We start from the raw sequence: 26,699 nt of genomic DNA, 5'->3' as shown, positions 1-26,699 counted from the left end.
TCTCACTGTTTTTGTTTACAAGCTCTGCATTTCTGTGATTAGTTCCTTAGGATTGTTATTATTACTAATCTTGTCACTATTAGAATTTACACCAATAGGAGAAACAATAGCCATCCTTCCTGAGCACTAACTGTTCGCAGGACACTGTGCCAGGCACTTGCTATACTTTATCTCCTCTAATCCCTATGTTCCTGATATTTTTAGTAAAGCAGAAGTTCTGTTAACCTATCCCCACTTAATCTTTCATGGGATTAACGGCCACTCCATTTGTCCAGGTGGCGAGGGCTCTCGCCTACCTGTTCAGAGTCTCTGGCCTATCTGCAAGCCTCTGTTCCTGCCAGGCAAACTAGGACCCAAAGCTTACACCAGTCATACATGTGATGCAACTACAACATTTAATTAAAAATCGTAGGAACCAATGAAATAGGAAAACTAAGTTGAATGACTAAGGGGTGTCTGTAAAAGTTAAGTTTTTTTCCCAAAAAATGCTAAAAATTGGGTGTTAGACAACTACAAAAAAAATGGGGCAAATCATAAAAATCTAGAAGCATTTTGCACTCAGCTTTCCAATTATCTCTAAATCTGCATGCAGTCTACCCGAACTGGCAGCTGTAGATGGTGCATGACAGGTGTCATCCATGCGCAAAAGAGGGCTCTATGTGCCAGTCAGAGACTCACATTAAAGGAAAGGTCTCAGCCCTATATGAGACTAGCACAGCTATACATTTTTAATACAACGTTCAAGGTTTATATGTAAAATTTGTTGTGCTTCTCCTCTATATTTAACATCTTGATTAACTGACCCCCTACCAATCCCATCGCATTGGATAAGAGAGCTCCAATGCAGGGTTACTTGACTGTAATACATTTTATGATAAAACACATTTCATACTCTATTTTATAAAAATACATTTTAATTCTATGTTTTACTATATTATCATCCACATTTTACAAATCGGAAAGCTAAGACTCTGATGGGCTACTGACTTGGCAAGTTTACATGGGTAGTTAAGGGATGGAGGGAGGAGCAGGAGCTGAAATTCAGGGATGTTCGAGCCAGGCTCACTCATGGGACAGACTGTTCTACTCTCCTCATTTTCATTTATCTTTCCTCAGTTCCTAGAAGACAAATGTGATTGTCATCAGTTCTTTACTGATGCTACTAGATTACTCTGGTAAGACTATATTTTAGGAAATGTTGAGGTTTCCTAGGTGATGCCAAGGGGACAACGCTACATTAGCCTGCCTCTCTTCCTTGGCTTGTATAGCAGTTTCTAGTACATGTGAGTGCAACAAGTCCACTTTAGTTTGGTGATCAGAGAATGGATACAAAAGAGAGCTGGCGATGAGTGTGGTCCCCCTAAGTATTAATTCCTTTTGTTTACTTCACAGCCAAAGGCTCCTTCCTCTCTAGACAGGATCTCACAAATACATCTGTTAGTCCCAAAGGGTAAGAGATAAGACCAGGGCAAATCCATGACCAGTACCAGAAAAACAGTTCTGAGGCAAGTGCCTTATTGACGAGGGTTGGTGTTTTCACTTTGGCTTGGGGAGACATATTCCATGTCAGAAAAGAGCATGACTGGTGGGCACTTTGAGCATCTCTGTTACCCTCCAGGTTTAGGCCAGTATCCACAGCCACAGCCTCACTGTCACTAGGCTCCACTGTCTCTCTCCCCAGCTCTTTCCAAGGGCAGGATCTTTGATGCCCCGAGTTACCTGCAGCTTGACGGACTCCGGTAATCGGGTCTGTAACAAGCCTTTGACTGGAGCCTCCTTGCTGGCCTTTTCCCCAGCCTCCACTGCCTTCTCCTCCACCTGAGTCACTTCCTCCTTCTCTGCTCCTTCTTCTGTCTCCCCACTGTGCTCCCCAAACACAGACGGGTCGATCAGGAGGAGAATCTGCCGAACATCATCGTCGTCAAACACCCCCATGACCAGCAGGGTTCCAATGAGCTTCAGCACTGGCACAAACTGGAACTCCACAGACCCCCCAACGGGGTCTCGGATGTGAGCCCCACTGCCCTGCACGGCCTCTGTCAGCATGCTCAGGGCCTTTGTCTTCAGAATGTCCAAGGGAATCTCAGGGCTCTGCTTCTGGTGCTCCTCACTGGTCATGACAACACAAGGGGTGGAGAACTTGAAGCCTGGCTTCAGGCACGTTCTCAGGCCCACCCCAGGCAGCCCATGCCTCTTCGACTTGTCTGGGTACAGGCGGATTTTCCTGGTGGTGCTGTTAATGGGGATGATGTACTCATTCTTCATCATCAGCTTTCTCTCCTTCGCATTGGCCAGATGGATGCTAATGAGCAGGTCATAGAAACCAGACCGCAGGAGGCCAGGGAGGTACTTGTTATCAATGGCGTAGAAGAGCTGGGAGAGGTCCACGTGGCTGCACAGGGCATAGGCTACACGGCTATTTCCCAGGGCACACACGGCACTGTAGAGTCTCAGCGTGTGGTAATGGAACTGCATCAGGTCCTCCTGCTCACAGAGCTCCAGGATGTCCACACACCTGAGAATGAGACAATCAACCACTCCACTGCACGGTGTGTGGTGTGCATGTGTGTGTGTGTGAGTGTGTGTGCGCCCGCCCACCAGAATTCAGTGGAGTTCTTGCTCTCTGAATCCCCAGGGATTTCACCCAATCCAATGAAGGCAAAGGGCATAGAAGGATGAAGGCATCTCTGCTACATTTTCTCTTCCTGATTATCTTTCCTCTCCCAGTTCTGGTCCACATCCTGTTCCTGATAATCCACCATATCTAACTAACTACGAGGGTCTCCAAAGTCTGTAAGACTTAACAAGACTAGCTTACCAAATATTAATCTTCCTTTATTAGGGAAAACCCCCAAATCTGAACACTGAGAAACATTCAGGTATAAGACAAAGGTGACTTGGTCCTCTTAGTTGTAGGCTCAAGAGGATCTTCTGTTTCCTGATGGAAGAGGCCTCAGAAGATGTAGCTGAAGGCCTCCATCAAACTACCATCTACCTCATCATTATAATCTCCAATCTGCCATCATCCATGGGGCTTTCCTTCCCCTGAAAACAAACACACTGCACTCTTGTCCACAGAGAAAAACACTTTCCAACTTGAGATGAGCTGGCATCAATTCACTTTCTCCTTCCTGATTTTAGAGGTGTGTGTGTCTGTGTCATGTTCCCTTATTTATGGGGGGTCTAGGGTGTGATGAGTGTGGTCCCCCTAAGTGTCAATTCCTTTGGCTGTGGAGTAAACCAAAGGAATTGACAGATTTTCCACTTTGTTTTGCTCCTCACCATGGATCTGAGGGTCCTTGGCATTGGCTCCCATGCGTGGACTGCTGGTCTTTTCTGCTCCTTCCCTACATTAGCCTGTCTTGCTGCTGCCCATGATCCAACAGAATACCCAGTTGGGATCTGGGTAAGTGTCAAAAACCTCCACCCTCTATTTATTTTGATAGTCCAAGAGATCAAGGGGTCATAATATCCACAAAATAGAACTTATGTATTCTTACTATGCACAGAAGTATATTTTTACCTACACAATCTCACTTTTTCTCCCAGCCATCCTTTGGGTGGATATTGATCTCACTGTGTCCATGAGGAGACTGAGGCCTGGGGTGCATGAGTAACTTACCCAAGGCTGCAAACCAGAAAGTGATAGAGCTGGGATTGAACCCAAGCTATCATCCAAGAGTGCCTCTTAACAAGGGGAGGCCAGCAGCCTGATTCTTCATCTCTAAGCAAGCTAGGCATACCTCCTTCTCCTTCTTGCACCAATAAACATATATTTTAGGGTCACACTAAGATTTTTAATTAAGTGCATGGACATGTCCCTGAGTACAGGCACTCGGAGCTGCAGTGAAGGCCCTGCGGTAGGCATATCATAGCGAATACTCTGCTGTTTCTGAGTGTATAACAAAAGCTGAGAAAGGAAAGGAGAGAAACTGAGGCTTTGGGGAAACCAATAGTTATCTTGGTGCTGACTAAGCAGGGCCCTTGGCCAATGAGGAGGCTCCTCCTCCCTTCTGGGCTTGCTAGGCTCTGCCTCCCCGCCTTCCAGGCCGGCCCCATCCACATGCCTCTTCCCCCCCCCCCCCCCCACTACCTGTTCTCCTCGGGGATGTGGAGTGCCATCATCTGCAGGGGCTCCGGGCACTGCACCACCCAGCCATGGCGCTCGCTCACCCGCTCTGTTTCCACCTTCAGGAAGCTACAGGGCATGCGGCTCCAGAGCACGGGCTGGATGGTCTGCACGTCCAGCCGAGGGGGACACTGCGGGGCTGGGTTCTTCTCCTCGCTCTTAAATATGGCTGCTGACAGTGGCAGTGCGGTCTGGGCCAGGCGGGAAGGCATGCGGGGGAGGGAAGAACACATGTGCAATATAGAGATTCTCAGCTGCTGGCCCATGGTAACCAACAGGGTTAGTATAAATTAAAGAGAAACAAATATATCCCGGGATCCCGAAGGCCTTTCCCAGCATTAACTAAGACATTACCTAATGGGTTATATAAGCATTAATTCTTTCAGCATCCAATAGAAGTGAGAGAAAGAGAACACGAGAAGGGTACATGAGAAGCAAGAAGTGATAGAGTCCCTCATGTTCTGAGGCCTAATGGTCAACATGCCTTCCCCTTCATAGCCATTCCATGAGGGGACAGATACATACCTTCAGCTTCCCAAGTTCAAACTGAAACAAAGAAGTGCTTGTGGGCTGCAGGAAGACTGCTGGGAACACTTTGGTATTGGGCTCCACCTGGAAACCAGAACAAAGGGAGAGGTTTGTCCAGAATGATAAAATGACTGATGGTGAAGTCACTGGGTGTTTTAATCAGCGCCCCACTCTCACTTCGGCTGGAAGAGGAGAGAGAGGTCACGGACTGGTCAGTCTACACTACTCAGAATTCGTTGAGACCTGGTGCCTGTTGGTAATTATCGTCTCTGCTTCCCACCTTAAATACTCTCTCACTCCCTCAACTTGGGTGGAACAACCCCACGTCCTTTCATTTTCTCTCTCAGGTGAATGAAGCCAACAGCTTTCTCCACTGCCCAGGAGGATGGTCAGAGCCGGGAGCTGCTAACTTGCCATCAAAGGCAATGCCCGCTCTTGGTCACTGAACAATGCGATGTTCTGGCTTTTCACACAGCACAGAGTCACCGGCCCAGAGGAGGGGGTTCTTGGGGAAGGTCCTGTAATTTCTGAAGGCAGATGGACATTGGTGAGGCAAACCCAGGAGGGCTAACAGGGTTTCTCAACCTTGGGATGATTGACACTGTGGGCCTGGAAAGTCTTTGTTGTCGGGGCTGTCCTGTGCACTGTGGGATCTTTTGGTGCCCCTGGCCTCTGCCTACTAGATGTGAGTAGTGCTCCTCACCCCACCATAGTTGGCAAACCAAAAACGTCTTCCGAGAATGCCAATGTCCCTTGGTGAGAAAAGCACCCTCACTTAAGCACCGCTGCTTTGCAGGCAGGGCTGGGAGACGCTTCCCAGGAATAGAGGGCTGCCTCCACAGCCTGCCTCCTCTCTCAAAACCTCTCTTTCCCTTGGTTCCTCTGGACTTCTCTCCACCCCCTTCTCTCTCAGATTGTAGTTCTTACATTAAACGGCGTGGATTCACTGACTGTCTAGCTGCCACTTAGTTGAGGCATGTGGATTTATTTATGACATTGGGGCTGCACTTATCATTTGCAAACTTTGACGCAGAGCATTTGATCAGACAGTGGGGGAGAAAATGGGACTCTTATTGCACTCGCTAAAGTCCTTTGCCTTTAAGAGAATTCAAACATTAGGAGATTCTTACCACTCTTCCGACCAACAAAATTAGGGGATGGTGGATGCTGTGGACATACCCTGGGATGCCCTCCAGGGAGTCACACTCATGTATAATCCCCTGCACTAGAACCTGTGTGCTGTTTCTGGAAAAAGTGAAAGGACTGTCACTTTATATTTGACTCCATCTCAGCAGACTGGACAGGAAGAAGGAAACTGCCGTGTTGTGAGAAGGCCATGTGACAAGGAATTCCAGGGGTTCTCAGGGCATTGAGAGTGGCTGGCCCTGGCTGCAGCCAGCAAGGAATGGAGCCTCCATTCACAAATGCAAGAAACCAAGTCCTGTCAACAACCACAGGAGCTTGGGGAAGAAATGAGCTCCAGACAAGGACGCAACCTGGCTGACACCTCGACTGCAGCCTTGTGAGACTGCGAGAGAGGACCTCGCTAAGCTGTGCCTGAATCCTCACCCATGAACCCGTGAGACCATAAACGCAGGCTGTTTAAGTCACTGAGTTTAGGGGAACTTGTTACGCAGTCATCGGAGATGAATACAGTGAGTTGTCTTCCTGTCAGGATATTGTTACTGGCTTCCTTTGCATCATGAACTTCCTCAATACAGTTAGACATAAAGTTTATAAAAACACATTTTTGTGGCTGTGACTCAAAAGATTGCATGGTTCAGTGCTCTCATTTGCTTATGATGAAACAGGTCAGACTATAAAACCTAGCCTTGTGCCCCACACATGGTCATTCCAGCACACTACAGTGGGCTCATAGTTGAAGTTCAAATATTTGCTTTCTCCCCAATGCTTCAGGTACCCCTGGGAAATAGGAAGGGATAAACAACTGTAAAAACAAAATGCAGTGACAGACGCTTTATTAAGGACATTCAACAAATAGTAATTTAGTACCTATCGCACACCAGCTTTATGCTAGACACTGGGCTTACGGTGGTGAGGGACAGAACTAGGAAATTCTGATCTGATGCCAGTGTGACCTTGGCCATAAAGCAAGACTCATCCCTGGGCTGGCCCCAGATTTCTCAATACCCATTACGTGACTTCCAGAACAATGCACGGTCCATCATGTGACATCCCGAACAATGCACGGCCCATCATGTGACATCCCGAACAATGCACGACCCTCAAATCATTGCAGCCCGAAGGAAGCAGAGCTCCAGCGGCTGAGAAAACTTCACCCGCACCAGTAATAGGCCCTTGAGTCGGTGCTCCTTGTGGGGAGAAATGTATTCAGCTGTGCTGACCACTATCACACCAGTAGGGGAGCTACAGGCTGAAGATGGGGGCATGATGTTAGGTCCCTCAGGACTGGTCCCAGAAAACTTCACAAACCACCCAGCCAAGCGCCAGTGCCTCCTCACACCTCCCTCAGAAAGGAGGTGCTCTGAGAGCTTCAGAATGCCCTGGGGGAGGCTGCTTTCTACCCCACAGAGGACACTCCCACCACGAGGAACAATGGAAATTTCTCTTCAATCACTGAAATAAGACGATGACACAAGTGTGGGCTCATGATGGATATACACAAGGTTAAAACTGGCAACAGGGGTGTGGAAAGCAAAATCCTAGTGAACTCTCCTGACCCCTGCGTTACTTTGTGACGCTGTATGTCACAAGGCAGGAGGGATTCTGCAGAGATAAGGAAGGGTACTAACCAGTTAACCTAGAGATAGATTATCCTTGAGGACATAATCGAGTCATAGGAGCCCTTCAAAAATGGGTGTTTTCACTGCTGGTGCAAAAGGAAGAGTAAGAGAGATTAGAAGCTTGACAAGAACCCCACATGCCCCTGGGGCTTCGAAGATGGAAGGGGCCACATGAAAAAGGAATGTGGGCACCTCTGGGAGCAGAGAGTGACCCTGACGGAAGGCCAGCAAGGAAACAGGGACCTCAGAAGCCTAACCTCCAATCACAACTGGACGCTGCCAACAACGCCCAACAACGCGAATGCAAGTTCTTCCAGAACTTCCAGATCGAGCCAGCTCAGCCAGCTGACACCTTGATTTTGGGCTTGTGAGACCAGGAGCAGAGATCCCGGTCAAACCTACAGAACTGCGAGGTAATACACGTGTGCTGTCAAAAGCTGCTGATTTTGGGGTAGCTGGTTAGGCAGCACTTAAACAACCAATACAGTGGCTTTCCAGCGGAGTTGGGAAGTCTGACAACAAATGTTTAGCCAGCACTCGCTAGGTGCCAGGGGCTGCTTTATGTGCAGAAACGTGGCCGTGAACATGAGAGCAGGCCTCTTCGCTTGAGGAGCTCCCACTCTGGATGGTGAGCTCACATTTTAATGGAATGGATGGCGAGCCCAGATTTGGGTCTGCGGTGGAGTAGTACCGTTGGCTGACAGTTTCCCCTTTGTGTTTAAGGTACCTTTGTCCCCGGCTGATCTATGCTGTCCTTGCAATAATAGACATTCTATTTCTAATCATGTGTGAAGATCAGGGCATGGGAACTGGCCTGAATGCAAAGCTACCTCCTGCGTGACTCTGGCTCAGTTCTCAGAGCGGTGGCTGGGGTGTCAATCACCAAGGAGCAGTATCTCTTAAACATACATTTTATTTCCCATCCCACCCATGATTACATTAAGTGGGACAGACAGGTTTTTAAATTGCCCAGCAGTCTTTAACGGGGGAGCTCTAAACACTTTGTTTGAGAGAACCCTTCTCTCGTTATTTTGGTTACTGGTCCTTTCCCAATAAAGAGCCAGTGTATAAATATCGCTGTCCTGCTCCTTCAAGGTAACTGACAAATGAAAATGGCTACATCTGCAGAATAACAATTATCTTGCTGCCAGGGGACCAGGTGCACAGCCACACACGTCAGCATCTCGCCTGTGATGAGAAGGGAGCTGGCTGGGTGTGAGCCTCCTCAGCGCCCCCACCCCCGCCCCTCATGCAGAGCCTGGCTCTCTCCTCATTCACAGCAACATTCCTCAGGACAACAGGTAGGCCTGGGAGCTGGAGCGAGAAATCAGGGTTTATACATGCGAAGTAGAGGCAGTTGTTTGGGGGCCGGGGTAGATGCCAACACACAGCTCAGAGAAGACAAGTGGCCAGCCCACTGTCACGCACTGTGAAAGAGGAGGTTAAAAACGGCCAGTGTCCAGCCTGCTCTTTGTTATAACATCTCAACATCATGGGAAGTCTAGTCACCGCTGCTTCGAATGCCACGGGTAGTGATTTATTTAGGGCCCTCCGACGCCCAACTAGCCTTAAAAGTTATTAGATGCTTTAGAGCTCTCTGCAGCTCAGGGAGGCCCCTGCAGTCAAACTCATTTCAAATTTAATGGGAAAAAGCTAATGGATTCTGAAGGCAGACTAATGTATATAAGCAGTTTCTCAGGGGACTTGGGGGAGGGTGGAATCATGAGAAAGTACTAGAAGAATAACAGCCTGGTTCCCAAAGGCATCTTTCCGGGAATAGCTGGTTGGGCCCTAGCGCTGGACCGCACCACCTGCGTGGTGGTGAGGATCCCACCTTTTCCAGGAACCCAGGGAGGTGCAGTCTCATGTGCTGCAGCAGGCTGTCCCTGGACCCCGGAAGGGATGGGCCCATCTGCTCTTAGCCACCAAAGTTTTCAGATTTGGGGAAGCTGCTCTCTCTTCTCTAGATGCCATCTCCCCAACCACAAGCCAGAAAAGGGCTTTATCCATTTACACAGAAGTGGGATGCTTTCATCAGCTGCACTTAGCTAAGCTTCCTTAAACAGGGCACGTCATTATCCTGGATCAGCAACGCCCTCACTTCTTATCCATAACCCCTCTTTTCTAAATAGTGTTCTCAACCACTAACCACAAAGGTCCCATACCAGTCTGCCCATCAGTCTGTCCACTGTTCCTCAAACATATCTTATGCTTCCCTATCTTCTTGTGTCATTCTTTCAATCTAGTACACTCCTCTCTCTTCAAGAGGAAGTTTTTTTGTTTGTTTTGTTTTTGCTTCAAAATTAAGGTTTGTCCATGCTAAACACTCTCCTGACCACTGTTGACGGAGGCCAGCTCTTCCTTCTCTGAAGTTGAATGACACTGTTCACACATACAGGAGACTCTCCATTCCATCCTCAGAATGTCGAGAAGGTTTAATACAAATTTAGCTCCTCATCTTAGCCTTTCTGGGGTGTGCTCTGTAGAACTCTAGGCTTACAGAATATTACTAACTGTTAAAGTGAAAAAAAAAGTCTCTTCTTGGTCAAATAGTATGAGAAATGTTTGGTTAGAGAGGCATTTCTCAGACTATTTCTAAAGTATTTATCAAAGTCAATGTTCATTGCAAAACTTCAAAAGGAGGGTATAATACGTGGCATTCTCCAGCTTACCTGGCCTCAGGGATGAAAATCCTGCTTAAAGGAAACCAGGCTTCTTGTGCTTTTTCTTTTTTTCCATTATGTTGTAATTTTATTTTTGTCCATATTTTTATTTTTTTGGTCCATTTAAAAAAAATGTTATTTTTCAATTACAGTTCACATTCAATATTATTTTATATTAGTTTCAGCTGTACAGCAATAGTGGTTGTCAATCACATACTTTACAAAGTGGTCCCCTGGATATTTCCAGTATCCACCTGACTCCATACATAATTATTATACTATTAGAGGCCTGGCGCACGAAATTTATGCACAAGTATGGTCCCTAGGCCTGGCCTGCAATCAGGATCATCTTCCCCAGCTGCCCTCAGCTGGCCTGCCCCCTGCCGCCACCCACCCCGATTCCACGTTCACTCTCGCGTGACGGCCTGGGGAAGGAACCTAGATGTTGGCTGTTCCCACCTGCTCATCGGCCCCGCCCCCACAGTAGGTGTCCATCAGGTGATCAGAGCCTGTTGGCAAGGGAAAGGGACAAAGAGGTGGTCAGTGCGCCTCATAGTGACTGGTCCAGGAGTCGTTCTGCCATTAGGGTCAATTTGCTTATTACTCTTTTATTATATAGGATAGAGGCCTTGTGCACACGTCTGGGCCAGCCGGACTGCCTGCCCTGAAGAAGGCCCCGGATTGAGGTGGGGGGGGCCTGGATGGGGGCTAGGGCCAGTCTGTGTGAGGGACTAAGGGTGGTTTGCAGGCCAGCCATGCTCCCAATCACGGTGGGGATCCCCGCTGGGGGTGGGACCGGCCTGGGTGAGGGGCCTGGGGCAGTTGCAGGCCAGCCACACCCCAGTCAGGGTGAGGGTTCCTGCTGGGGGGTTAGGCTGGTCTGGGCAAGTGGCCAGGGCTGTTTGCAAGCTGGCCACCCCCCCGGCTTTGTCAGGAAGGAAGTCTGAAAGATGTCCAGTCTAATTAGCATATTACCTTTTTATTAGTATAGATTACTGACTACAGGCTTCTTGTGCTAATGACAGGTAAACCTACATGTGTACAATGGGTGGTTTTCCTGACTAGTTCTATCAGAGCTCACAGTAATGTAATAGGGAAACACATTATTTATATGCATGCATTTTAAAAGGACCCTGTAAGGAATCCATAGGGAATGAGATGAACCTTTTGCAAAGTGAATACTGCCTGGCAAATTAATCCATTTTATGGGTCTATATTTGATCACAGAAGTTTCTTTCTTTTTTAAAATTTATTTTTATTTTTGAAAGTATCACAGATGTTCCCCTTTCCCCACCATTGATCCCCTCCTCTTGCTCCCGCCCCTGCCCCAGGCCTTCACCACACTATTGTGTGTGGCCATGGGATATGCATATATGCATATAATTATTTGGTTAATCTCTTCCTGTCACCCCCAACCCTCCCTCTGAGATTTGTCTGCCAGTTTCATGCTTCCATGTCTCTGGATCTATTTTGTTCCTAGGTTTATTTTTTTTCAGTATATTCCAGAAGTTTCTAAAAGCAAGGAGTATTTCTGTTCACTTCTGAAACTTTGCATCTTGTATGGCCCAGGTAACATAAAAATTGCACAAGAAATATTTATGGAATAAATGAATAACCTTTAGAAACCATCACCAAGGAAAAACCTTCTTATTTTCTAGAAAGATGACCAGCATATCTGATCAATCAATAAATATGATATGTCCCTCCACCCCCATTTTTCCCCTCTCTGGATAAAATGAAGCTATTCTTCTTCTTTTTTGTTTTCTAAGATGGCCTATGGGCCACATGGCTCATCACCTGCTGAGATGGGATGCTGAATATGGCAAGTGAGGAGCAGAGACCTAAGATAGGAACGCTGCTGTCTCGGCCCCAAAAGCTGTCCCTACCTGGTAACAGGTGCCAAGTTCTTTCCCATTGGCCGAGAAGGACAACATGCCCATTGCCAGATCCACGAGGCAGCCGATCTCCAGGTCCACGTTGCTGCGACTTGATCGTTGGGAAGTGGCCACAATGTCCCCACCCCAGACCATGTAGCAGTTGCTGCGCTTCACACTAGGAGCCAAAAAGATGAAAGAAAGGCATAGAGTGTGGACTGGGGCAGTTTACAATCAGGACTCAGGGATGGACTGCCCCAGGCCTTCCCGTTTACCCCCAGTAACTCTTTTTCTTAAACTAATTCATCTAGTTTCAACCCAGTTTCTTCAGGCACAAACCTCTCAGTTTAGGGATGTGGCAGTCTGTCAGGCTCCTTTGGTCCAGAGAGCGTAATGTTTGGGAACTGTTTCCCGGCTCAATATCACTCCAGCTTTCTGAACCAGAGAATGGGATGTATTCTCCCCTTAGAGATGGGAAATGGAGGCACAAGAAGGATACCCTCCACAGGAAAATTTATACACTGTATAGGCATTTGGTATGTGAGGCTGGAACAAAGCTCTGGGTTTAGAGTCCTAGCCCAGTGTCAGGGCACTTGGACACTCAGGGATGCATTCCTTAGGAAGGCAGGCCTGGGCCTGGGGAGACTTGCAGAATAGGTCACATTGGTCTCTGGTGTTCTCCCAGCTCCTTGGAGTTCTGTCCCACACTCTTCCCTAACTACCAGCTGGGGAAGAGTGCCTTTCTCAGCTAGCTGTCCACTACCCTGCAGAATGTAATCTGTATGGTAGGCACCATTATGTAGATTTAAAAGCCAACTATAATAACAAAAGCACCATCGAGTCTCCAAGTCCTGGTTCCTTAATTGTAAGATTTTAAATCCTGGGTGGGTTTAGAGAAGTGGACAGGGGCAACAGTGATTCCTAAGCCCTTTGCAATGGCTGTGGGCACTGGACAGCTGACTGGGTCTCTCCTACACCCAGTCGTGTGGTACATCATCTGAGAAACCCGGTCACTTGATTTAACATGAAGAGATTTTTCTCAGGTTAAATGAGAGAGTGAGTCTGTACCTGATGGAAGGGAAGCCCCTTGAAACATACTATGGTCAATCTGATTTGACCTTGGAAAATCAAGGTTTGATTAGAATTCTCCAAGATTCTTTCCAGCTCTAGAATTTTATTACTCCCTGCCAGTGCTTCCTCCCCGACCCCCGATCCCGTCCCCTACTGGAAATCCCCTTTGTAAGTCACTTTATGGCCACTTCCCAATCATCAGGTCTGCCCTCCTCTCTTCTGGAGACCCCACTGGGCTGGTCCTCCATGTGAATGCCCTCGGGCAGGGCCAGTGCAAAGTGCTCCTTCAATGCATTACAGCCATCGCTAGATTTCCATAAAGGTTAAACTGCAGCCTTGTTACTACTGCTTCTTAGTGATTAGGGACTGAGTACATTGATGACTACTACAGGATTCAATTAATAATGTATTAAAGCGGTGAGAGGGTGAAGTGCCATGATTTGGTCATATTTTAAAGGGTCCAAAATTGAAATACCAAAAAATATCTGAAGACCGACACAGTATTTCTTGTCACGTGAGACAAAGAAGTAAGAATTACTGAGCACCGACCATATTCTGGGTCTTATTCCAGGTGCTAATGTGTCAGTTAGTTTTCACAATAAAAACTGTCACGGAGGCTCAGATAAATCATGGCCAGTAAGGCAGAGCCAGCAAACTAGAGCAATAAACCCTACTGGGATGGGCACGTCTGCCTTTTGATTTTCTGTTTGAAAAGGAAAGTCTGGACTGTCAATGACTTTCACATACTTTCCTTGCCAACCTGAACCGGGTGTTGCTTATAGCATCTACTCTGGGTCTTATTACATGATAGATGTTCAGTACTAGTAATAGAAGCAGTTAATGTCTATTGACTGCATGGGCTGTGGCACTATTCTGGGCTTTTTTCTATGTATTATCTCTTCCAATCCTCACAATACTCTTTAGCAGCAATTTTCAACCCTTTTCATCTCATGTCGTACATAAACCAATTACTAAAATTCTGCGGCACACTGAAAAATATATCATTTTTTTGCCCATCTGACAAAAATATTGGTATAATTTTGATTCATTCGCACCACACGGCCATTGTTGTGTTGGCTGTCATTTTTCTATTTGACAATCTAAGGGAAAAGAGGCTAGTGTCCCTGACGAAACAGTAAGATATTGCATGTTTTAAAAAAATCCATGTAGCACACTGGCTGTGGCACACTGGCTGAAAATCGCTGCTCTGTAAGACTGGAACTATTATTCTCATTTTACAGACAAGGAAATTGAGCCCAGGGAGGTTAGTGACTGGCCCAGGGGTGGGCAAACTTTTTGACTCGAGGGCCACAATGGGTTCTTAAACTGGACCGGAGGGCCGGAACAAAAGCATGGATGGAGTGTTTGTGTGAACTAATATAAATTCAAAGTAAACATCATTACATAAAAGGGTACGGTCTTTTTTTTTTTTTAGTTTTATTCATTTCAAACGGGCCGGATCCGGCCCACGGGCTGTAGTTTGCCCACGGCTGGACTGGCCCCAAGTCACACTTCTAGTCGGTACCTGAACCCAGTTTAAAATATAGGCGGTTTGCTCTCAGAGTCTGTGCTCTTAACCACCTGCCCGCAACGGTCCTCCTGACATAGCACTTGTACCTGACCACTCGTCTTTGATGAGCCAGTAGCATCTAAAAAGCACTGACTGCAGAAACATTCCTGACTTTGTAGGTCTAAAGGGCATCTTGAAAAACAACTTCGTGTATCTCTACATGTCTGCTTGGGTAAAGACTCCATCCACTCTCAGGTGGAAACAAGACATGGTCTCCTGGGTCACCTCTGGCCACAGCTGGCCAAGGTTGCTCTCTCTGGGGGCGGTGCCAGTGGACCGGTGGGAGAATGTGGGTGTGCCTAAAATGTGTTTTCCTTAAAGATCCCTAATTTTTACTCAGTGGTTATTAGTCATGAATTTGCAGTGTCTCTTTGATGTTCTTCAGGCTTTCAGCCGTGACACACTTTTGGGATGAGGAGTCCTGACTTGGTCGGTTGCTGTGTGATGTGGTGCATCATTTTCTTTTGAAGCGATTTCTTTCAAGCACGCAGAGATGTTTCTCTGTGTTGTTCTGTTGTAGAAACCGGGCTTGCCCAGACACCAGGGAGGAGTCTGAAATGGAGCTCAGACCTCCCAATTGTGCACCTGTATCTCCCATCCCTGGGTCATGTTTTATAGACATGATGAAATGACCCACGATTTTCACTAATAACATGCCTCCACCATAGTACCCACCCCCACCTGTTTACTTAGGGTTTTAGGCCTGTGCTTCATTTCCCCTCCTTAATAGATGCTGAATGTTTCCTTCTTTTGGGTTGTTGGGGGTAAGTGAGGAGCCCCCTTACCTTTCGTGGACCCGGCCTCTTTCATCCCCCAGAGTAACAGTCACCGTACAGTTTTTATTCAGGTCAAACTTTTCACTGTAGAAGTGATAGTCTGGAGTCACCCATCCGACCCAGACGCAGGAGGGGTCTTGTCCGGCAAAGATGCGGATGGCGTAGTAGCACTGCTGGAGAGAGACCACAGACCAGACGAGTGAGTGGCCCTCAGGGAAGTGTGATCAGGAAGCAGGAATAGAGCTACAGCCCATTGGTTCCTTTTCTTAAAAAGCGTACTCGGGTCTAGAGGGGGAGTACACTGCACTCTCACTTGGAGGAAGGCCTGGCTAGCGTTTGGCTTCCTTATTTGTCTCTTGTCTGTTCGGCTTGAGTATCTACCACCCTTTACTCCTCAGAAGATGCTGCTGGGGAAATAAGTGGCAGCCACTCAGAGTGGCCAGCACAGGACCTCAACCCTCTCCTGGGCACTGACTTTGCCCCGAGAGAAGAAACAGTCAAGGCTCAGAGAACTCCTGCCACACTTTTCACTTCTACAGAGAAATCCAGGGCATTTTTGGGGGGCAAGTCTTGAAAAAGATGCTGTGAAATAAAGCCCCTAGAGTGGCCCCAAACAGGCTTTATGTGGTCAGCAGGCTCATCGACACAGCAGTTCTTGGCGGATGCCATAACCACTTGTGAAGTGTATCCCTATGTTATAACAATAACTAAAGCTTTAAGGTAAGTGATTCCTTCACCATGTTCCTTATGAAACTGAGCACATTCATTCTTTTTTTTTTATTAGTTAAGGTATTACAAATGTGTCCTCATCCTTCCTATTAACCCCTAACCTCCCCCCCCCCCGCCCCGCACACTCATGCTCCCATCCCCCTGTTGTCCATGTCCATTGGTTTAGCTTATATACATGTATACCAGTCCTTCGGTTGATCTCTTCCCCTTACCCCCGCCCTTCCCTACTTTCCTTCTGGGGATTGATAGCCTGATCGCTGTTTCTCAGTCTTTGGGTCTGTCCCTTTTCATCAGTCTATGTTGTTCTCTATAATCCACAAATGAGTGAGATCATGTGGTATTTATCTTTCTCTGACTGGCTTATTTCACTTAGCATAATGCTCTCCAGTTCCATCCATGCTGTTGCAAAAGGCAAGAGTTCCTTTTTTTTTTTTTTTTTTTACTGCAGCATAGTATTCCATTGTGTATATGTACCACAGTTTTCTAATCCATTCATCTGCTGATGGGCACTTAGGCTGTTTCCAAATCTTAGCTATGGTGAATTGGAGCACATTCATTCCTAATGAAGTTACTTCTATTCATTGTCTTGTCCTCTTTTTTTTTTTTTTAACTGGAAGATAAAAGGGTAAGCCAGTCAGAGCTGGGCTTGAATCTTGGCACTGGCAGCTATTAATCCTGGGACCTTGGACAAGTCCTTTGACCTTTCTGTGTCTCAGGATATATGATGTTGCCCATCTCGCAAGGCTGCTGTGGGCATTAAGTGGGAAGGTGGCGCAATGTGCCTAGTGCAGTGCCCTTCACATTCTAAGTGTGCGACCGCGGCAGCAAGAATCCTCTTCCCAATGGCAGTTAACCTATGAACTCAGGATGTAGGGTCACATAATAGAAGGGATGACATGATTTTCTTTAAAAAATGTTTTTTTGGTATTTTTTTTTTGTCAGGTGCTAAAAGAAGAATGAGAGAGTGTGAGAGAGAGAAATTAGGAAGTGTTGCTCCCTGACTATCTAGCTCTAGAAAAGGGACCAAAAGCAGCCTCCATTTTTCAGGCTGGTTCCCTGGCTCCTGTTTCTCGTTTGAATGCTTTCAACATGATTCCTGGCACTGCTCAGAGAGATGGGAGAGTTGATACACAGAAGTTTACATAAAAGAGCAAAGAAAAGGATTAAATTAAGACACCGCCCCCCACCCCCCAAACTGACATTCATCTCCATTAGGAAGGCAGTGCTGGGCCCCTGGTGGCAAATGGGCAACAAGTACACAATGTTGCCCAATTAGATGCTCCAGGTGGAGCTTCTGCCGCGCACTGAATCACTGTCTCTTCTCCCCCATCTGAGAAATGCCAGAGACGTGATTTGGAAGCATCGAGATGCATATTAAAAGACAGAGCAATTGGCAATTACAGAGGATCTCTAGACAGATCATTGCTAGGAGGGGCATATTACCAGGCACAGCAAAGACACAAATAATTAAAACCATAATTTGAGCACATTTACTTACTGTTGTTGTTTGAGAGAGTAGTTCTTGCATCTGTTTCCTGGAGGGAAGATAAAATCTGTGTTTTAGTTATTCGACTGTAGAGAGAATTCCACAATCCTGACAGGCAATTGATCTCCCTTTAATGATGAAGGTGAGTTTAGGGAACTATTTCCTATACACGAGTGTTCCCAACTGGTCTTGGGATGTGTTCATTTGTAACCTGCCACCACAAGCAAGGGCTATGACTTCCAACTCCTGTCCCGCAGCCCAGGGGCTGAGGGTGTTGAAAAGATTGTAATAACGTGTGTGGGGATACCTCTGGATATATTTGCCTGTTCTCTCAAGTAGCTGTGCTTATTTAAAGCCTGGTAGACAGCGAAACTATAGAGAAAACCTGGACAACACAGCTCCAAACAGGCAGACAAACATCAACGATTAAAAATAGACATTGAAAGAAATAAAGACGGCAAGGAATATACTCCTTATCAGGGAGGGAGAAGTCACTCACTCATGAGTCACATGGCTTCTGGGATGGATACTGACCATAGTTACGCAAAGAAGGTGGGGTTTGCCTCCAGAAGCTTCTAATTTCACACAAAGGCAACAACAACTGCAGCCTCTCCTTTTACTCCAAAAGCATAGTCATTGAGCCTGCAAGGAGGCCAGGCACTCAGAAGGCTTGAGAAGAGCAGAGGTGTTTCCACTGGAGGTGACTCTGTTAGCTTGATTGGCTCCCCTAATTATGCATTGCGCGCGCGCGCGCGCGCACACACACACACACACACACACACACACACACACGTATGCACAAGTGGGTATATACATTCAAATCCCCATTTCTTTACCTAACCGAGAGCAAAGGGAATCCTAACCACAGAGTTCTAGACATGCTGAGGTAGAGTAAGAAACAGACAGACGGAAAGACAACTTTACAACAGATGTGATGAGCACCTCTGAGGGCTGGAGGCCTGGCCCTCACCTTTTCTGGAAAGCATCACTGTCCAGGCAGGGGCTGTGGGTGAAGGAGGAGTGGCACTCGATGGGCATGCTCAGGCGGAGGTAGATCATGCTGGCATCGCTATTCTGTGTGCCAAATGTCTTGTGGGTCACCTTGAGGCACGGAGGGCTGTCCATGGTGCTGTCGATCCTCATGACCTGGAAACACCACGGGTCCTTTATGTGATGCACCCACATGAGCCTTACCTTGAATCTGTTCTTCCTTCCCTCACTGACATTACATATGTCAAGACTTTCTGTGAATGATAACAGTTGTGACTAGTGATGACCAAACCATTATTCTCATCATTACTTGGACCTTGCCCAATAGAAAAATAACAGATCTTCCTCTGACTGGAGAACTTAGAGATTTAAAAGCACTCCTACTGGGTTTTCTGCAAGGTCAAGGGTGGAGAACAGGTGCAAAATTGGCGGGGGTGGGGTGGGGGTGAAACAGTCTCTGCGTAATGCCCCATGGTGTCCACTGAGGCTGACCTTTCAGGTTACTGGGCAAGTGGCTACAGAAAACCTTCCCAGAGATTCCCATTGTCAGTGGGCATGAGAATATCTAGGGGAGAAGACAATGGAAAGCTCAAAGCTCATGAAGAAAAATCACAGCTCCCTTGGAGGGTGCTGTCTCCCATCCGTGCATTTCCCATCTCTGCCACAGTCATGGCCTGAGCACTGAGGTTCACCAAGGCTTCTCTAAACACCAAGGAAATCCCCAGCAACAGGGCATGAATATTGCAGGGAAAGGGGTTGGAGGAAGAAAAATCAAAATTAAATTTTAAAAAATGTATATGTGTGTGTGTGTGTGTTGGGGGGGCATTGGGGAGGAAGAGAAAGTAAAATGGGACTTATAATAATAATGTCCTCATGACCCAAGCATTTCCCCTGCATTTTAGAGACTAGTTTTTATCCTGTGGTCTATGGATGTACTTAACATTTTTTGTGCAGTTTGTAGATTTTTCTTCATGGAGGGTCTCTAAATCCCATCCGTTTGTGAGCCAGCTTTCTAAAGCAATGGCCAGGTAGGAATCTGAGAGAGAAACCTCTCCACTGTGTAAGACTGTGGGGAAAAGTGGGGGGTTGAGAGTTGATGCTTGTTGAATTTAGATCGGAAGGAGAGCTAAGGGAACTTATAGTTAGGTAGAAGCAAGCCACTCAGTCTAATGCTTCCATGAAGCTGATCTGTCTGACTTTCAACCAATAACCACCCCTCCGCTCCCTCGCCCGGCCCAAATCATGAAAAAACCATGGTGGGTACAGGCAAAACGGAGGCAAAAAGATGTAGAATCAGAACCCAAATCAGGCTCCTTATAATCTTTGGCTCTGCTCACCCTCCCTACAAGATGCCAGCACTATGCCTCAGCTTAAAATGCTGGAAATGGGTCTGGAGAAATTAAATCAGTTTATGAGCAGAGGAGAAGCATGTGCAGGACATCTTAACAGGCACTGAACTTTTTAAGGAAAACGACATTTAAGGTCTCTGAATACTGTATTACTATGACAATGGCAGTCCAGGGATGCCTGGAGAAAACACAGTGGCCCAAAGGCTTGGAGCCTGAGCTGCAAAGGGTATGTCTGCAAGACGGTTGCCATCTGTAAGATGCCACTGAGCTGCCCCAATTAAGGTGTCTGCACGACAGCTCTGCGGGCCAGCAAGGAGGAGGCTGGTAAGCAGCCAGGGCATGGGTTTAGGTAAGCAGCTGCCCTGTGCCAGGGGCATTAGCAGGAGCTTTGTGGCTTGGCCCATGTGCCCTGCCAGGTTCGCCCACAACGTGTAACATTACCTCTATCTGGGGATGATCCTTCGGCACGTTCACAAACGTTGGGAGGCGCTTGCTGAACCACATCGCAACATCTCGGTTCATGTTGACAGCAAAAGGCTCAAAGCCCTCTTGGAGGCCGCACATGGTATAAAACTTGAAGGTACTGGCGTCCATCCCGAGATTCATGCGGCCGATCTGAGACAGCCCCAGAGAGCAGATGGGCACAAAGCCTGCAGAATGGCGAACAAGAGCCCTGCCTCAGCCCGCAGTCCCATCCCAGGACTGCGAGGAAGTCTGATCTTTGCCACCTTAACAGCTTTGAGTCCCGGCCAGAAAGATGGGACCCCACCCTTTGTCTTTCTTCCTGGCAGGTAAATGGAACAACAGGAGGCACATGGAGATGATGGTTGCCCGTGGGGTATGTGGGAAGGAAAAGTAATTTGGTTCAAAATAATTTGGGGGGAAAACAATCATCCAGCCAAGATTCTTCTTTAACTGTAAATAAACATAAGCCGGAAAAGTAAAACCAATAAGAGAAAAAGTAAAATTCTTTATCTCTGTCTTAGTTGAAACTGCTGTTGGGCCTGGGAAATTTTAAATCTTGCCGTAAACAGAACAGCACGCGAAACCTAAGGAAGGACTTGTGCAAACACCTCACTTTTTCTAGGCCTCAGCATATCCCCCAGGAAATAAGAGCGCTGATGGTTTCCCCAATCCCAGAGTATGATCCTGAGAAGTTTCAAATGCTGACACTATGCCTCTGTTTACGAAACACAGTTTCCAGTCCCCCTCCCGCCCCCTCCACCCCATCCTCATAGCTACTGATATGGTCCCCGCCTGAACAGGAAGGCATAATTTTTGAGCAGGAGCTGTGGAAAACTCTCTTCCCTCCTACATGTCTTTTCTATCCAAGCTCACATCAATTAAAAACACTGCCAAATAGGCCAAAGCAGAAGTTTAAATTGCTTGGTGTTCTTCTTTGTGGGTATTTATAAATCATAATTGTGGACCAATAAATCAGCAGAGCTGGGAAAGCACTCATTATCCTGGGTTTGGGAGGACGTGGGAGGCAGGCGACCAAGAGTGCTCAGAGGGAGGAAGGGCTCTGAGGCTGGTGGCTCTGGCCCCACAAAGGAAATTGGTGTCTCTGCTAGGACAGGGATGTTTAAGGGGAAATTTAAAAGCCAATTTTGTTAGCATTTATATTCAACAGTAAGAGCAGTTCCATTTCCATTGTAGAGACGGGGGCCAAAATGCACTCCCCAGAGCACAGGTGCTTATACACTGTTATCTAAGCCACAGAGTTCTATGTAAATCAGGGAAGTAAGTGAGAAGTAAATCCCTCACAAACTAAGTTGGCTGCTTTCAGAAACGATGAACTTGTTTAGGGCACTATTTAATACTGTTTAAGTCATTTCTAAATAAAGCGAGCTTTAATGCAATCCTAGCAGAGCGAGGGTGATGTCTATATAGAGACACCAAGGACTGAGAGTAGGTGGTGGCCATGGCCCTTAGGAAGGTAGATGGACAGGCCAATCAGACCTGCACCATTCACACACCCTCCCAGGCACTGCTGTGCTTCTGGCATTTTTGCAGTAGGGGGTCTAATAGGTGAAACCATCTCCTTTCTATGACAGAGATTTTTATACATAAGGGACCTTTGGAAATCTGACTCCAGTGTGCAGTAAGGATGCTTATTGGAAAAATTCTTGTCCCCGCTGGGACAGAGGCCTGGCGATGTGCTATGAGAAGATGTGAAGGAGGGAGAAGAAACTGCCCTGATCCCACGGAACTTATGGATATGAAAATGGCAAATGGACTAGAGGAGAGTTCATCCCTACTCCCAAGGCAGTGTTTTGGTCTTAGATGGGGGCAGGAAACTACCACCACCTGGAGCCATGATCATAAAGTGTTTCAGCCTGATGTGAGCAGAGATAGGACGTCTTAAGAAAATCCCTCTTTTCCTTTCTTGTCTACTAACGTGGATGGTGGAATAAGTGAGCAACAGGTATAAAAGCCTGAGTGGGAAGAAGCAGAGATGAGGACTTCTGAATAACTCAGGTCAGACGAATAACTTTTTAGTCACAGTCATGTGACAATGTAAGATGCATGCAGAAGGGCAGAAAGGTAATATTAGAATGGGGCCTTTTTTTTCCTACAGAACTTGGGCTCCTTGTCATCTCTAGGCCATGAGTAGAAGAAACAGCACTCTACTGGGGATAAAACTGAAGACTTGAGGAGGCAATGGACTTGACCAAGGTCATGAGAAGGGCAAGTGACAACACAGGACAAGATCCAACACCCTCTGACTCATAGTTCAGCTGCCAGTCAGTGTGCAAGAGTGGGGGTGACTATAGGGACATAATGCAAACAGCAGTTCTGTGCCAGGGCAGGGAGCTGCACTCTTTACAGAGTAAAGTGTGGTCCCTACAGGGCAGGAGCCCTCTTTACAGGGGAGAGCGCAACACTGCATGAGAAGAGGTGCCGGAATAGAAATCATAGAGGTGAAAGCAATGGGCGGGAAAGAGTGCCGGTACTTCCTGGGGGCTAAGTGGGCACAGCTGGGACAGCTCTTTAAAGCTGCAGCAGAGAAGCTAAATTCAAACCGTAAGTCAGAAAAGAGAGAAACTAGAAAGGACTGAGAGCAGAGACAAATCTTTATAAGGCACCAGCACTTTCTCCTGGGGCAAAATACTTGATAACCAGCTATATTAGATCAGCTCCCTCCACCGGGTGGAGAGGCTACAATTAATGAGCTACCCATATCTACAACTTATTTATTTGAGGCATTAACACTTTATATACCTTTATAACTCTTCATGATAGAAAAGGGGAACAGTGACAATAAAGCACAGTAGATAATATTTATCAAGTACTTTCTAAGCACTGGGTTTAGGGCTCCAGAGGTTTATCTCATTATTATCCCCATTTTACAGATGCAGAAACTAAGGCTTAGCAGGTTGAATGACTTGCTGGAGGTCTGTCACCTAGGAAGCTGCAGAGCCAGCACATGGACAAGTCAGCCTGAAGCGCAGTGCAGAGCAAGCACTGGGGACTGAAGCTAGGCTGTCTGCTTTCTAATTCTCATCCACAGCGACTTGATTTGCGACGAAGTCTTCCTTCACTTTTCAAGCAATTTTCCTACATGTCATGTAGTTGCCCAGTGTGCCTATAGAGCAGGCAGCCTGAGATCCATGACCACAAGACCTAGGGCTGAAGACAGCAGACAGCTTAGAAGAAAAGGGCTGTCACAGCTGGCCACGTGGCTCCCTGGAGTTGACCTGGATAAAGAAGTTCCATTTGGTAAGGCCACGGGGCAGTACTACGAGCACTGACTTTTCTAAGCACTTAACCCACAGCTACAAATGAGACGAAAGAAGCAAGATGGACAACTAAAGGGGGACAGAAATACCCCTCCCTCTTCGAAGAGGTGTGAGGAGAAAATTTGCAGATGGCATTACCTTGAACCAAGATGTGCACAGACTTCTTGTTCCAGGAAGGGAACGACAGGAACACCTGCGCTTGAGTCCTAGGGATGATCCCAGTTTCTGACACACTTTGTATCACAGGCTTCATACTGACTTTGTGACTAGGGACGGGAGTAGCCAGGAAGTCATCTTTTTATAACTCAGGAGCTTGGAAGGAAACCAGTTCTCTAGAAAACCCAAACCCTGAATCATTTTTAACCCATTTCAATCTGATGAAAGACATGAGAGCAAATCACTATCAGTCATGGAAAAACAGATCTTGGAGAGAAGTGGTTAGATGACTGCCCAGACCGTTCCTGGGGTGTTTCTGGCATCTCAGCCCAACGGCACATGTGTTACCCAATACTTTTCATTTCCCACTAAGCTTCGTGAAGATGGATTTGAGGGATAGCACTGTTTGTCACAAGCCTTGCAGAAAACACAGGAAACAAAAGGCGTGTTTGCCCTGCCACAGCCACTCTCTGAAGCATGGCACCCATCAGTGGAAAGAATGGCATGGGACCCTTGGTACCAACGTGTTTGCGTGCAGGTGGCAGTGACACTTCTGGCAAGTACGTTTCATCTGCTGCCTATGGAAGAGCTGCCAGCAGAGTTTGGGGAGCTATTAAACCCCGACAGGCTGATGGCGGGAAACAGCCCAAGGGGCTGCCCCTCAGGCCCCAAAGCTGCAGCAGGAGCAGGAGGTCCCCCAGGGAGTGCCTGGCAGAGAGGCCGGACAGGAGACTGGCACAGAAGCCTCTTCCAGACGTTACATTCTGAGGTCTGGCAGGATGATCAGGATTTTATCTTCCTTCCCTTTAAACGGAATAAAAGAGAAAGCTAATAGCAAAGGTTTCACCATGGAAGCTGCTGAGCTTCCAGATGCCTTCAGGTGACAACAGTAAGAGCTGTGATGGTCCAGGCCAGGGAGGGGGTCAGGAACAATGATTAGAAAAACTCTAATGAGGCAGATAAGAGTATTATCATCTACGACACAGAAGAGGATGGAGATAAGGATTTATAAATAACCCAGAGAAAAAAGTAGCCATGAATTTTAATGTCTGCCCCCATTCCTTCTCTCAAAGGACTAAAAACTTCCCACAGCACAACTCCCGCTGGGATAATGGCCCAAATCAAGGCCAGGTGGCGACCAGAACACAGACACATAGGGGATTCTGCTTTATGGGGGCTACATTGCACAAAGCATTGTGTTTTGTCTGCAACAAATGCTTTTCCTAGCAGCTCCAGGCGAGAACTGCTGCCTCTTTCCACTTTAAACAGCAAACAGAGAGATGTTGTATGACTATTCTAGGCCGCTGTGCTATTGTTATCAAAGAATGGCATGCAGACTCTTTTTCAACTGCCTTTCTGAGCCATCACAGAGCTAACTGAAAGAGCCTTCCAATTATCTTGTCTCTGTTATTAAAGTGCGATATGATACTACAGTATAATGTGTTAACATAATACAGTATAATTCTATTATAAAACTGCTTCCTAGTAATAGACTTTGTTGTTATTCTGAGGTCAAATCATGTCCCTGCACACACAAAGCCTACGAGACATCTTTTTCATTACAACAGATGATCTCTAAAAGCAGAGCTATCCTAATATATCCTCCTATTTTATAGTATTCCTCTGCTCAAACCCTATAGCAGCCCCACCCTCCATGTCTTAGAGAGGGAAGTCGAAGGGTGCTTGGTCCAGATTGAAAAGATGAAGTCTTGGTATTTGAGGCTGAAATCTGCACCTTGTCTGTCTTCCCAGCTTGTCTTCCATAAATTCCACATGCAAATCTTCCAAACTGTCCCGACCTTTCCTGCAGTTTCCCAGGTCCACAGCCATTCTCTAGTTATATCCTCAGAGTGGAGTACCCTGCCCCTGAGAGGTAGACACCTCAGATTCTTTAATGCTCAGTGCCGATCCCATTCCTATAGAATTCTCATTCTGTATTAGTCATTCATAACCTATGGCTTTGCATTGTTATTTTTTCATATTATTGATTTTGTTTTTAGTTACTCAAGAAAATCTCCCCTCCCCCCATGCCCCATTGATTTTTAGAAAGAGTGGAAGGAAGGGGTAGAGACAGAGAGAGAAACATCAATGTAAAAGAGACACATTGATTAGTTGCCTCCCACACGTGCCCCACCGGGGCCAAGGAAGGAGCCTGCAACAGAGGTATGTATCCTTGACTGGAATCGAACCCAAGACCCTTCAGTCCATGGGCCGACACTCTAACCACTGAGCAAACTGGCTAGGGCAAAAGCGTCTTTTTTTATAAGAAAATTAGCTTTCTGATTCTGTGCTTGTGTCTTCAACACATTCACAATGATTGCTCCTCACTATGGAGCTGACACACTTAGCACACAAGGGTCCACCACTGGCCCTGCTGACACGGTTTTCCTTCTTAGACAATCTCATTAGAAAGGTAAACCATTCTATTACCAGGGGTCAGGACAGCCTCACTTTGTTTGAGGCTGTATTGTAGGGCAGCCTCCAATGGATGCCATGTCAAATGCAGGGCCATTCTGGACAGCTGTAGACACACACCATCCCCAGAAGAGAGCATCTTATTTATTTTTACAACTGGAAAATGAATTCTTTCGGACAGGCACCACTTGCAGTTCTGAGTGCTGTAGACCACTACTTCTCGGTCTTTAATGTGCGTACAAACTAGAGCCTCCTGGCTGAGTGCAGTTTCTGGTTCAGCAGGTCTGGTGGGGCCTGAGAGTCTGCATTTCTAACAAGCAGGCCACATTGGAGTAGCAAGGCTTTGGACTTACAAAGTTCTCTAACCCTGCACAACAGACAGGATTCTTAGTTCATCCTTATGTTGAGTCAAAGTCTCCCAGTTAGTGAATCTCCCCCGTTCATGCACAGGAGAG

The 26,699-nt window shown here is 46.9% G+C and overlaps 1 protein-coding gene across 1 annotated transcript in view; it reads right to left on the bottom strand.

The window, feature by feature from the left end:
• The window catches only part of RYR3 (ryanodine receptor 3), a 546,057-nt gene that overhangs the window by 182,817 nt on the left and 336,541 nt on the right, over positions 1 to 26,699 (bottom strand). The window contains 8 exon segments of the mRNA XM_059705681.1: positions 1,720 to 2,515; positions 4,094 to 4,320; positions 4,655 to 4,741; positions 11,972 to 12,137; positions 15,386 to 15,549; positions 17,604 to 17,640; positions 18,562 to 18,737; positions 20,372 to 20,580. Coding sequence (XP_059561664.1) covers positions 1,720 to 2,515; positions 4,094 to 4,320; positions 4,655 to 4,741; positions 11,972 to 12,137; positions 15,386 to 15,549; positions 17,604 to 17,640; positions 18,562 to 18,737; positions 20,372 to 20,580 — 1,862 coding nt within the window.

Source organism: Myotis daubentonii, chromosome 1 (assembly GCF_963259705.1).
Source record: "Myotis daubentonii chromosome 1, mMyoDau2.1, whole genome shotgun sequence".
Taxonomy (NCBI): domain Eukaryota; kingdom Metazoa; phylum Chordata; class Mammalia; order Chiroptera; family Vespertilionidae; genus Myotis; species Myotis daubentonii.
Note: the sequence above shows the minus strand (reverse complement) of the source record. Positions and strands in the feature narration are given on the sequence as shown.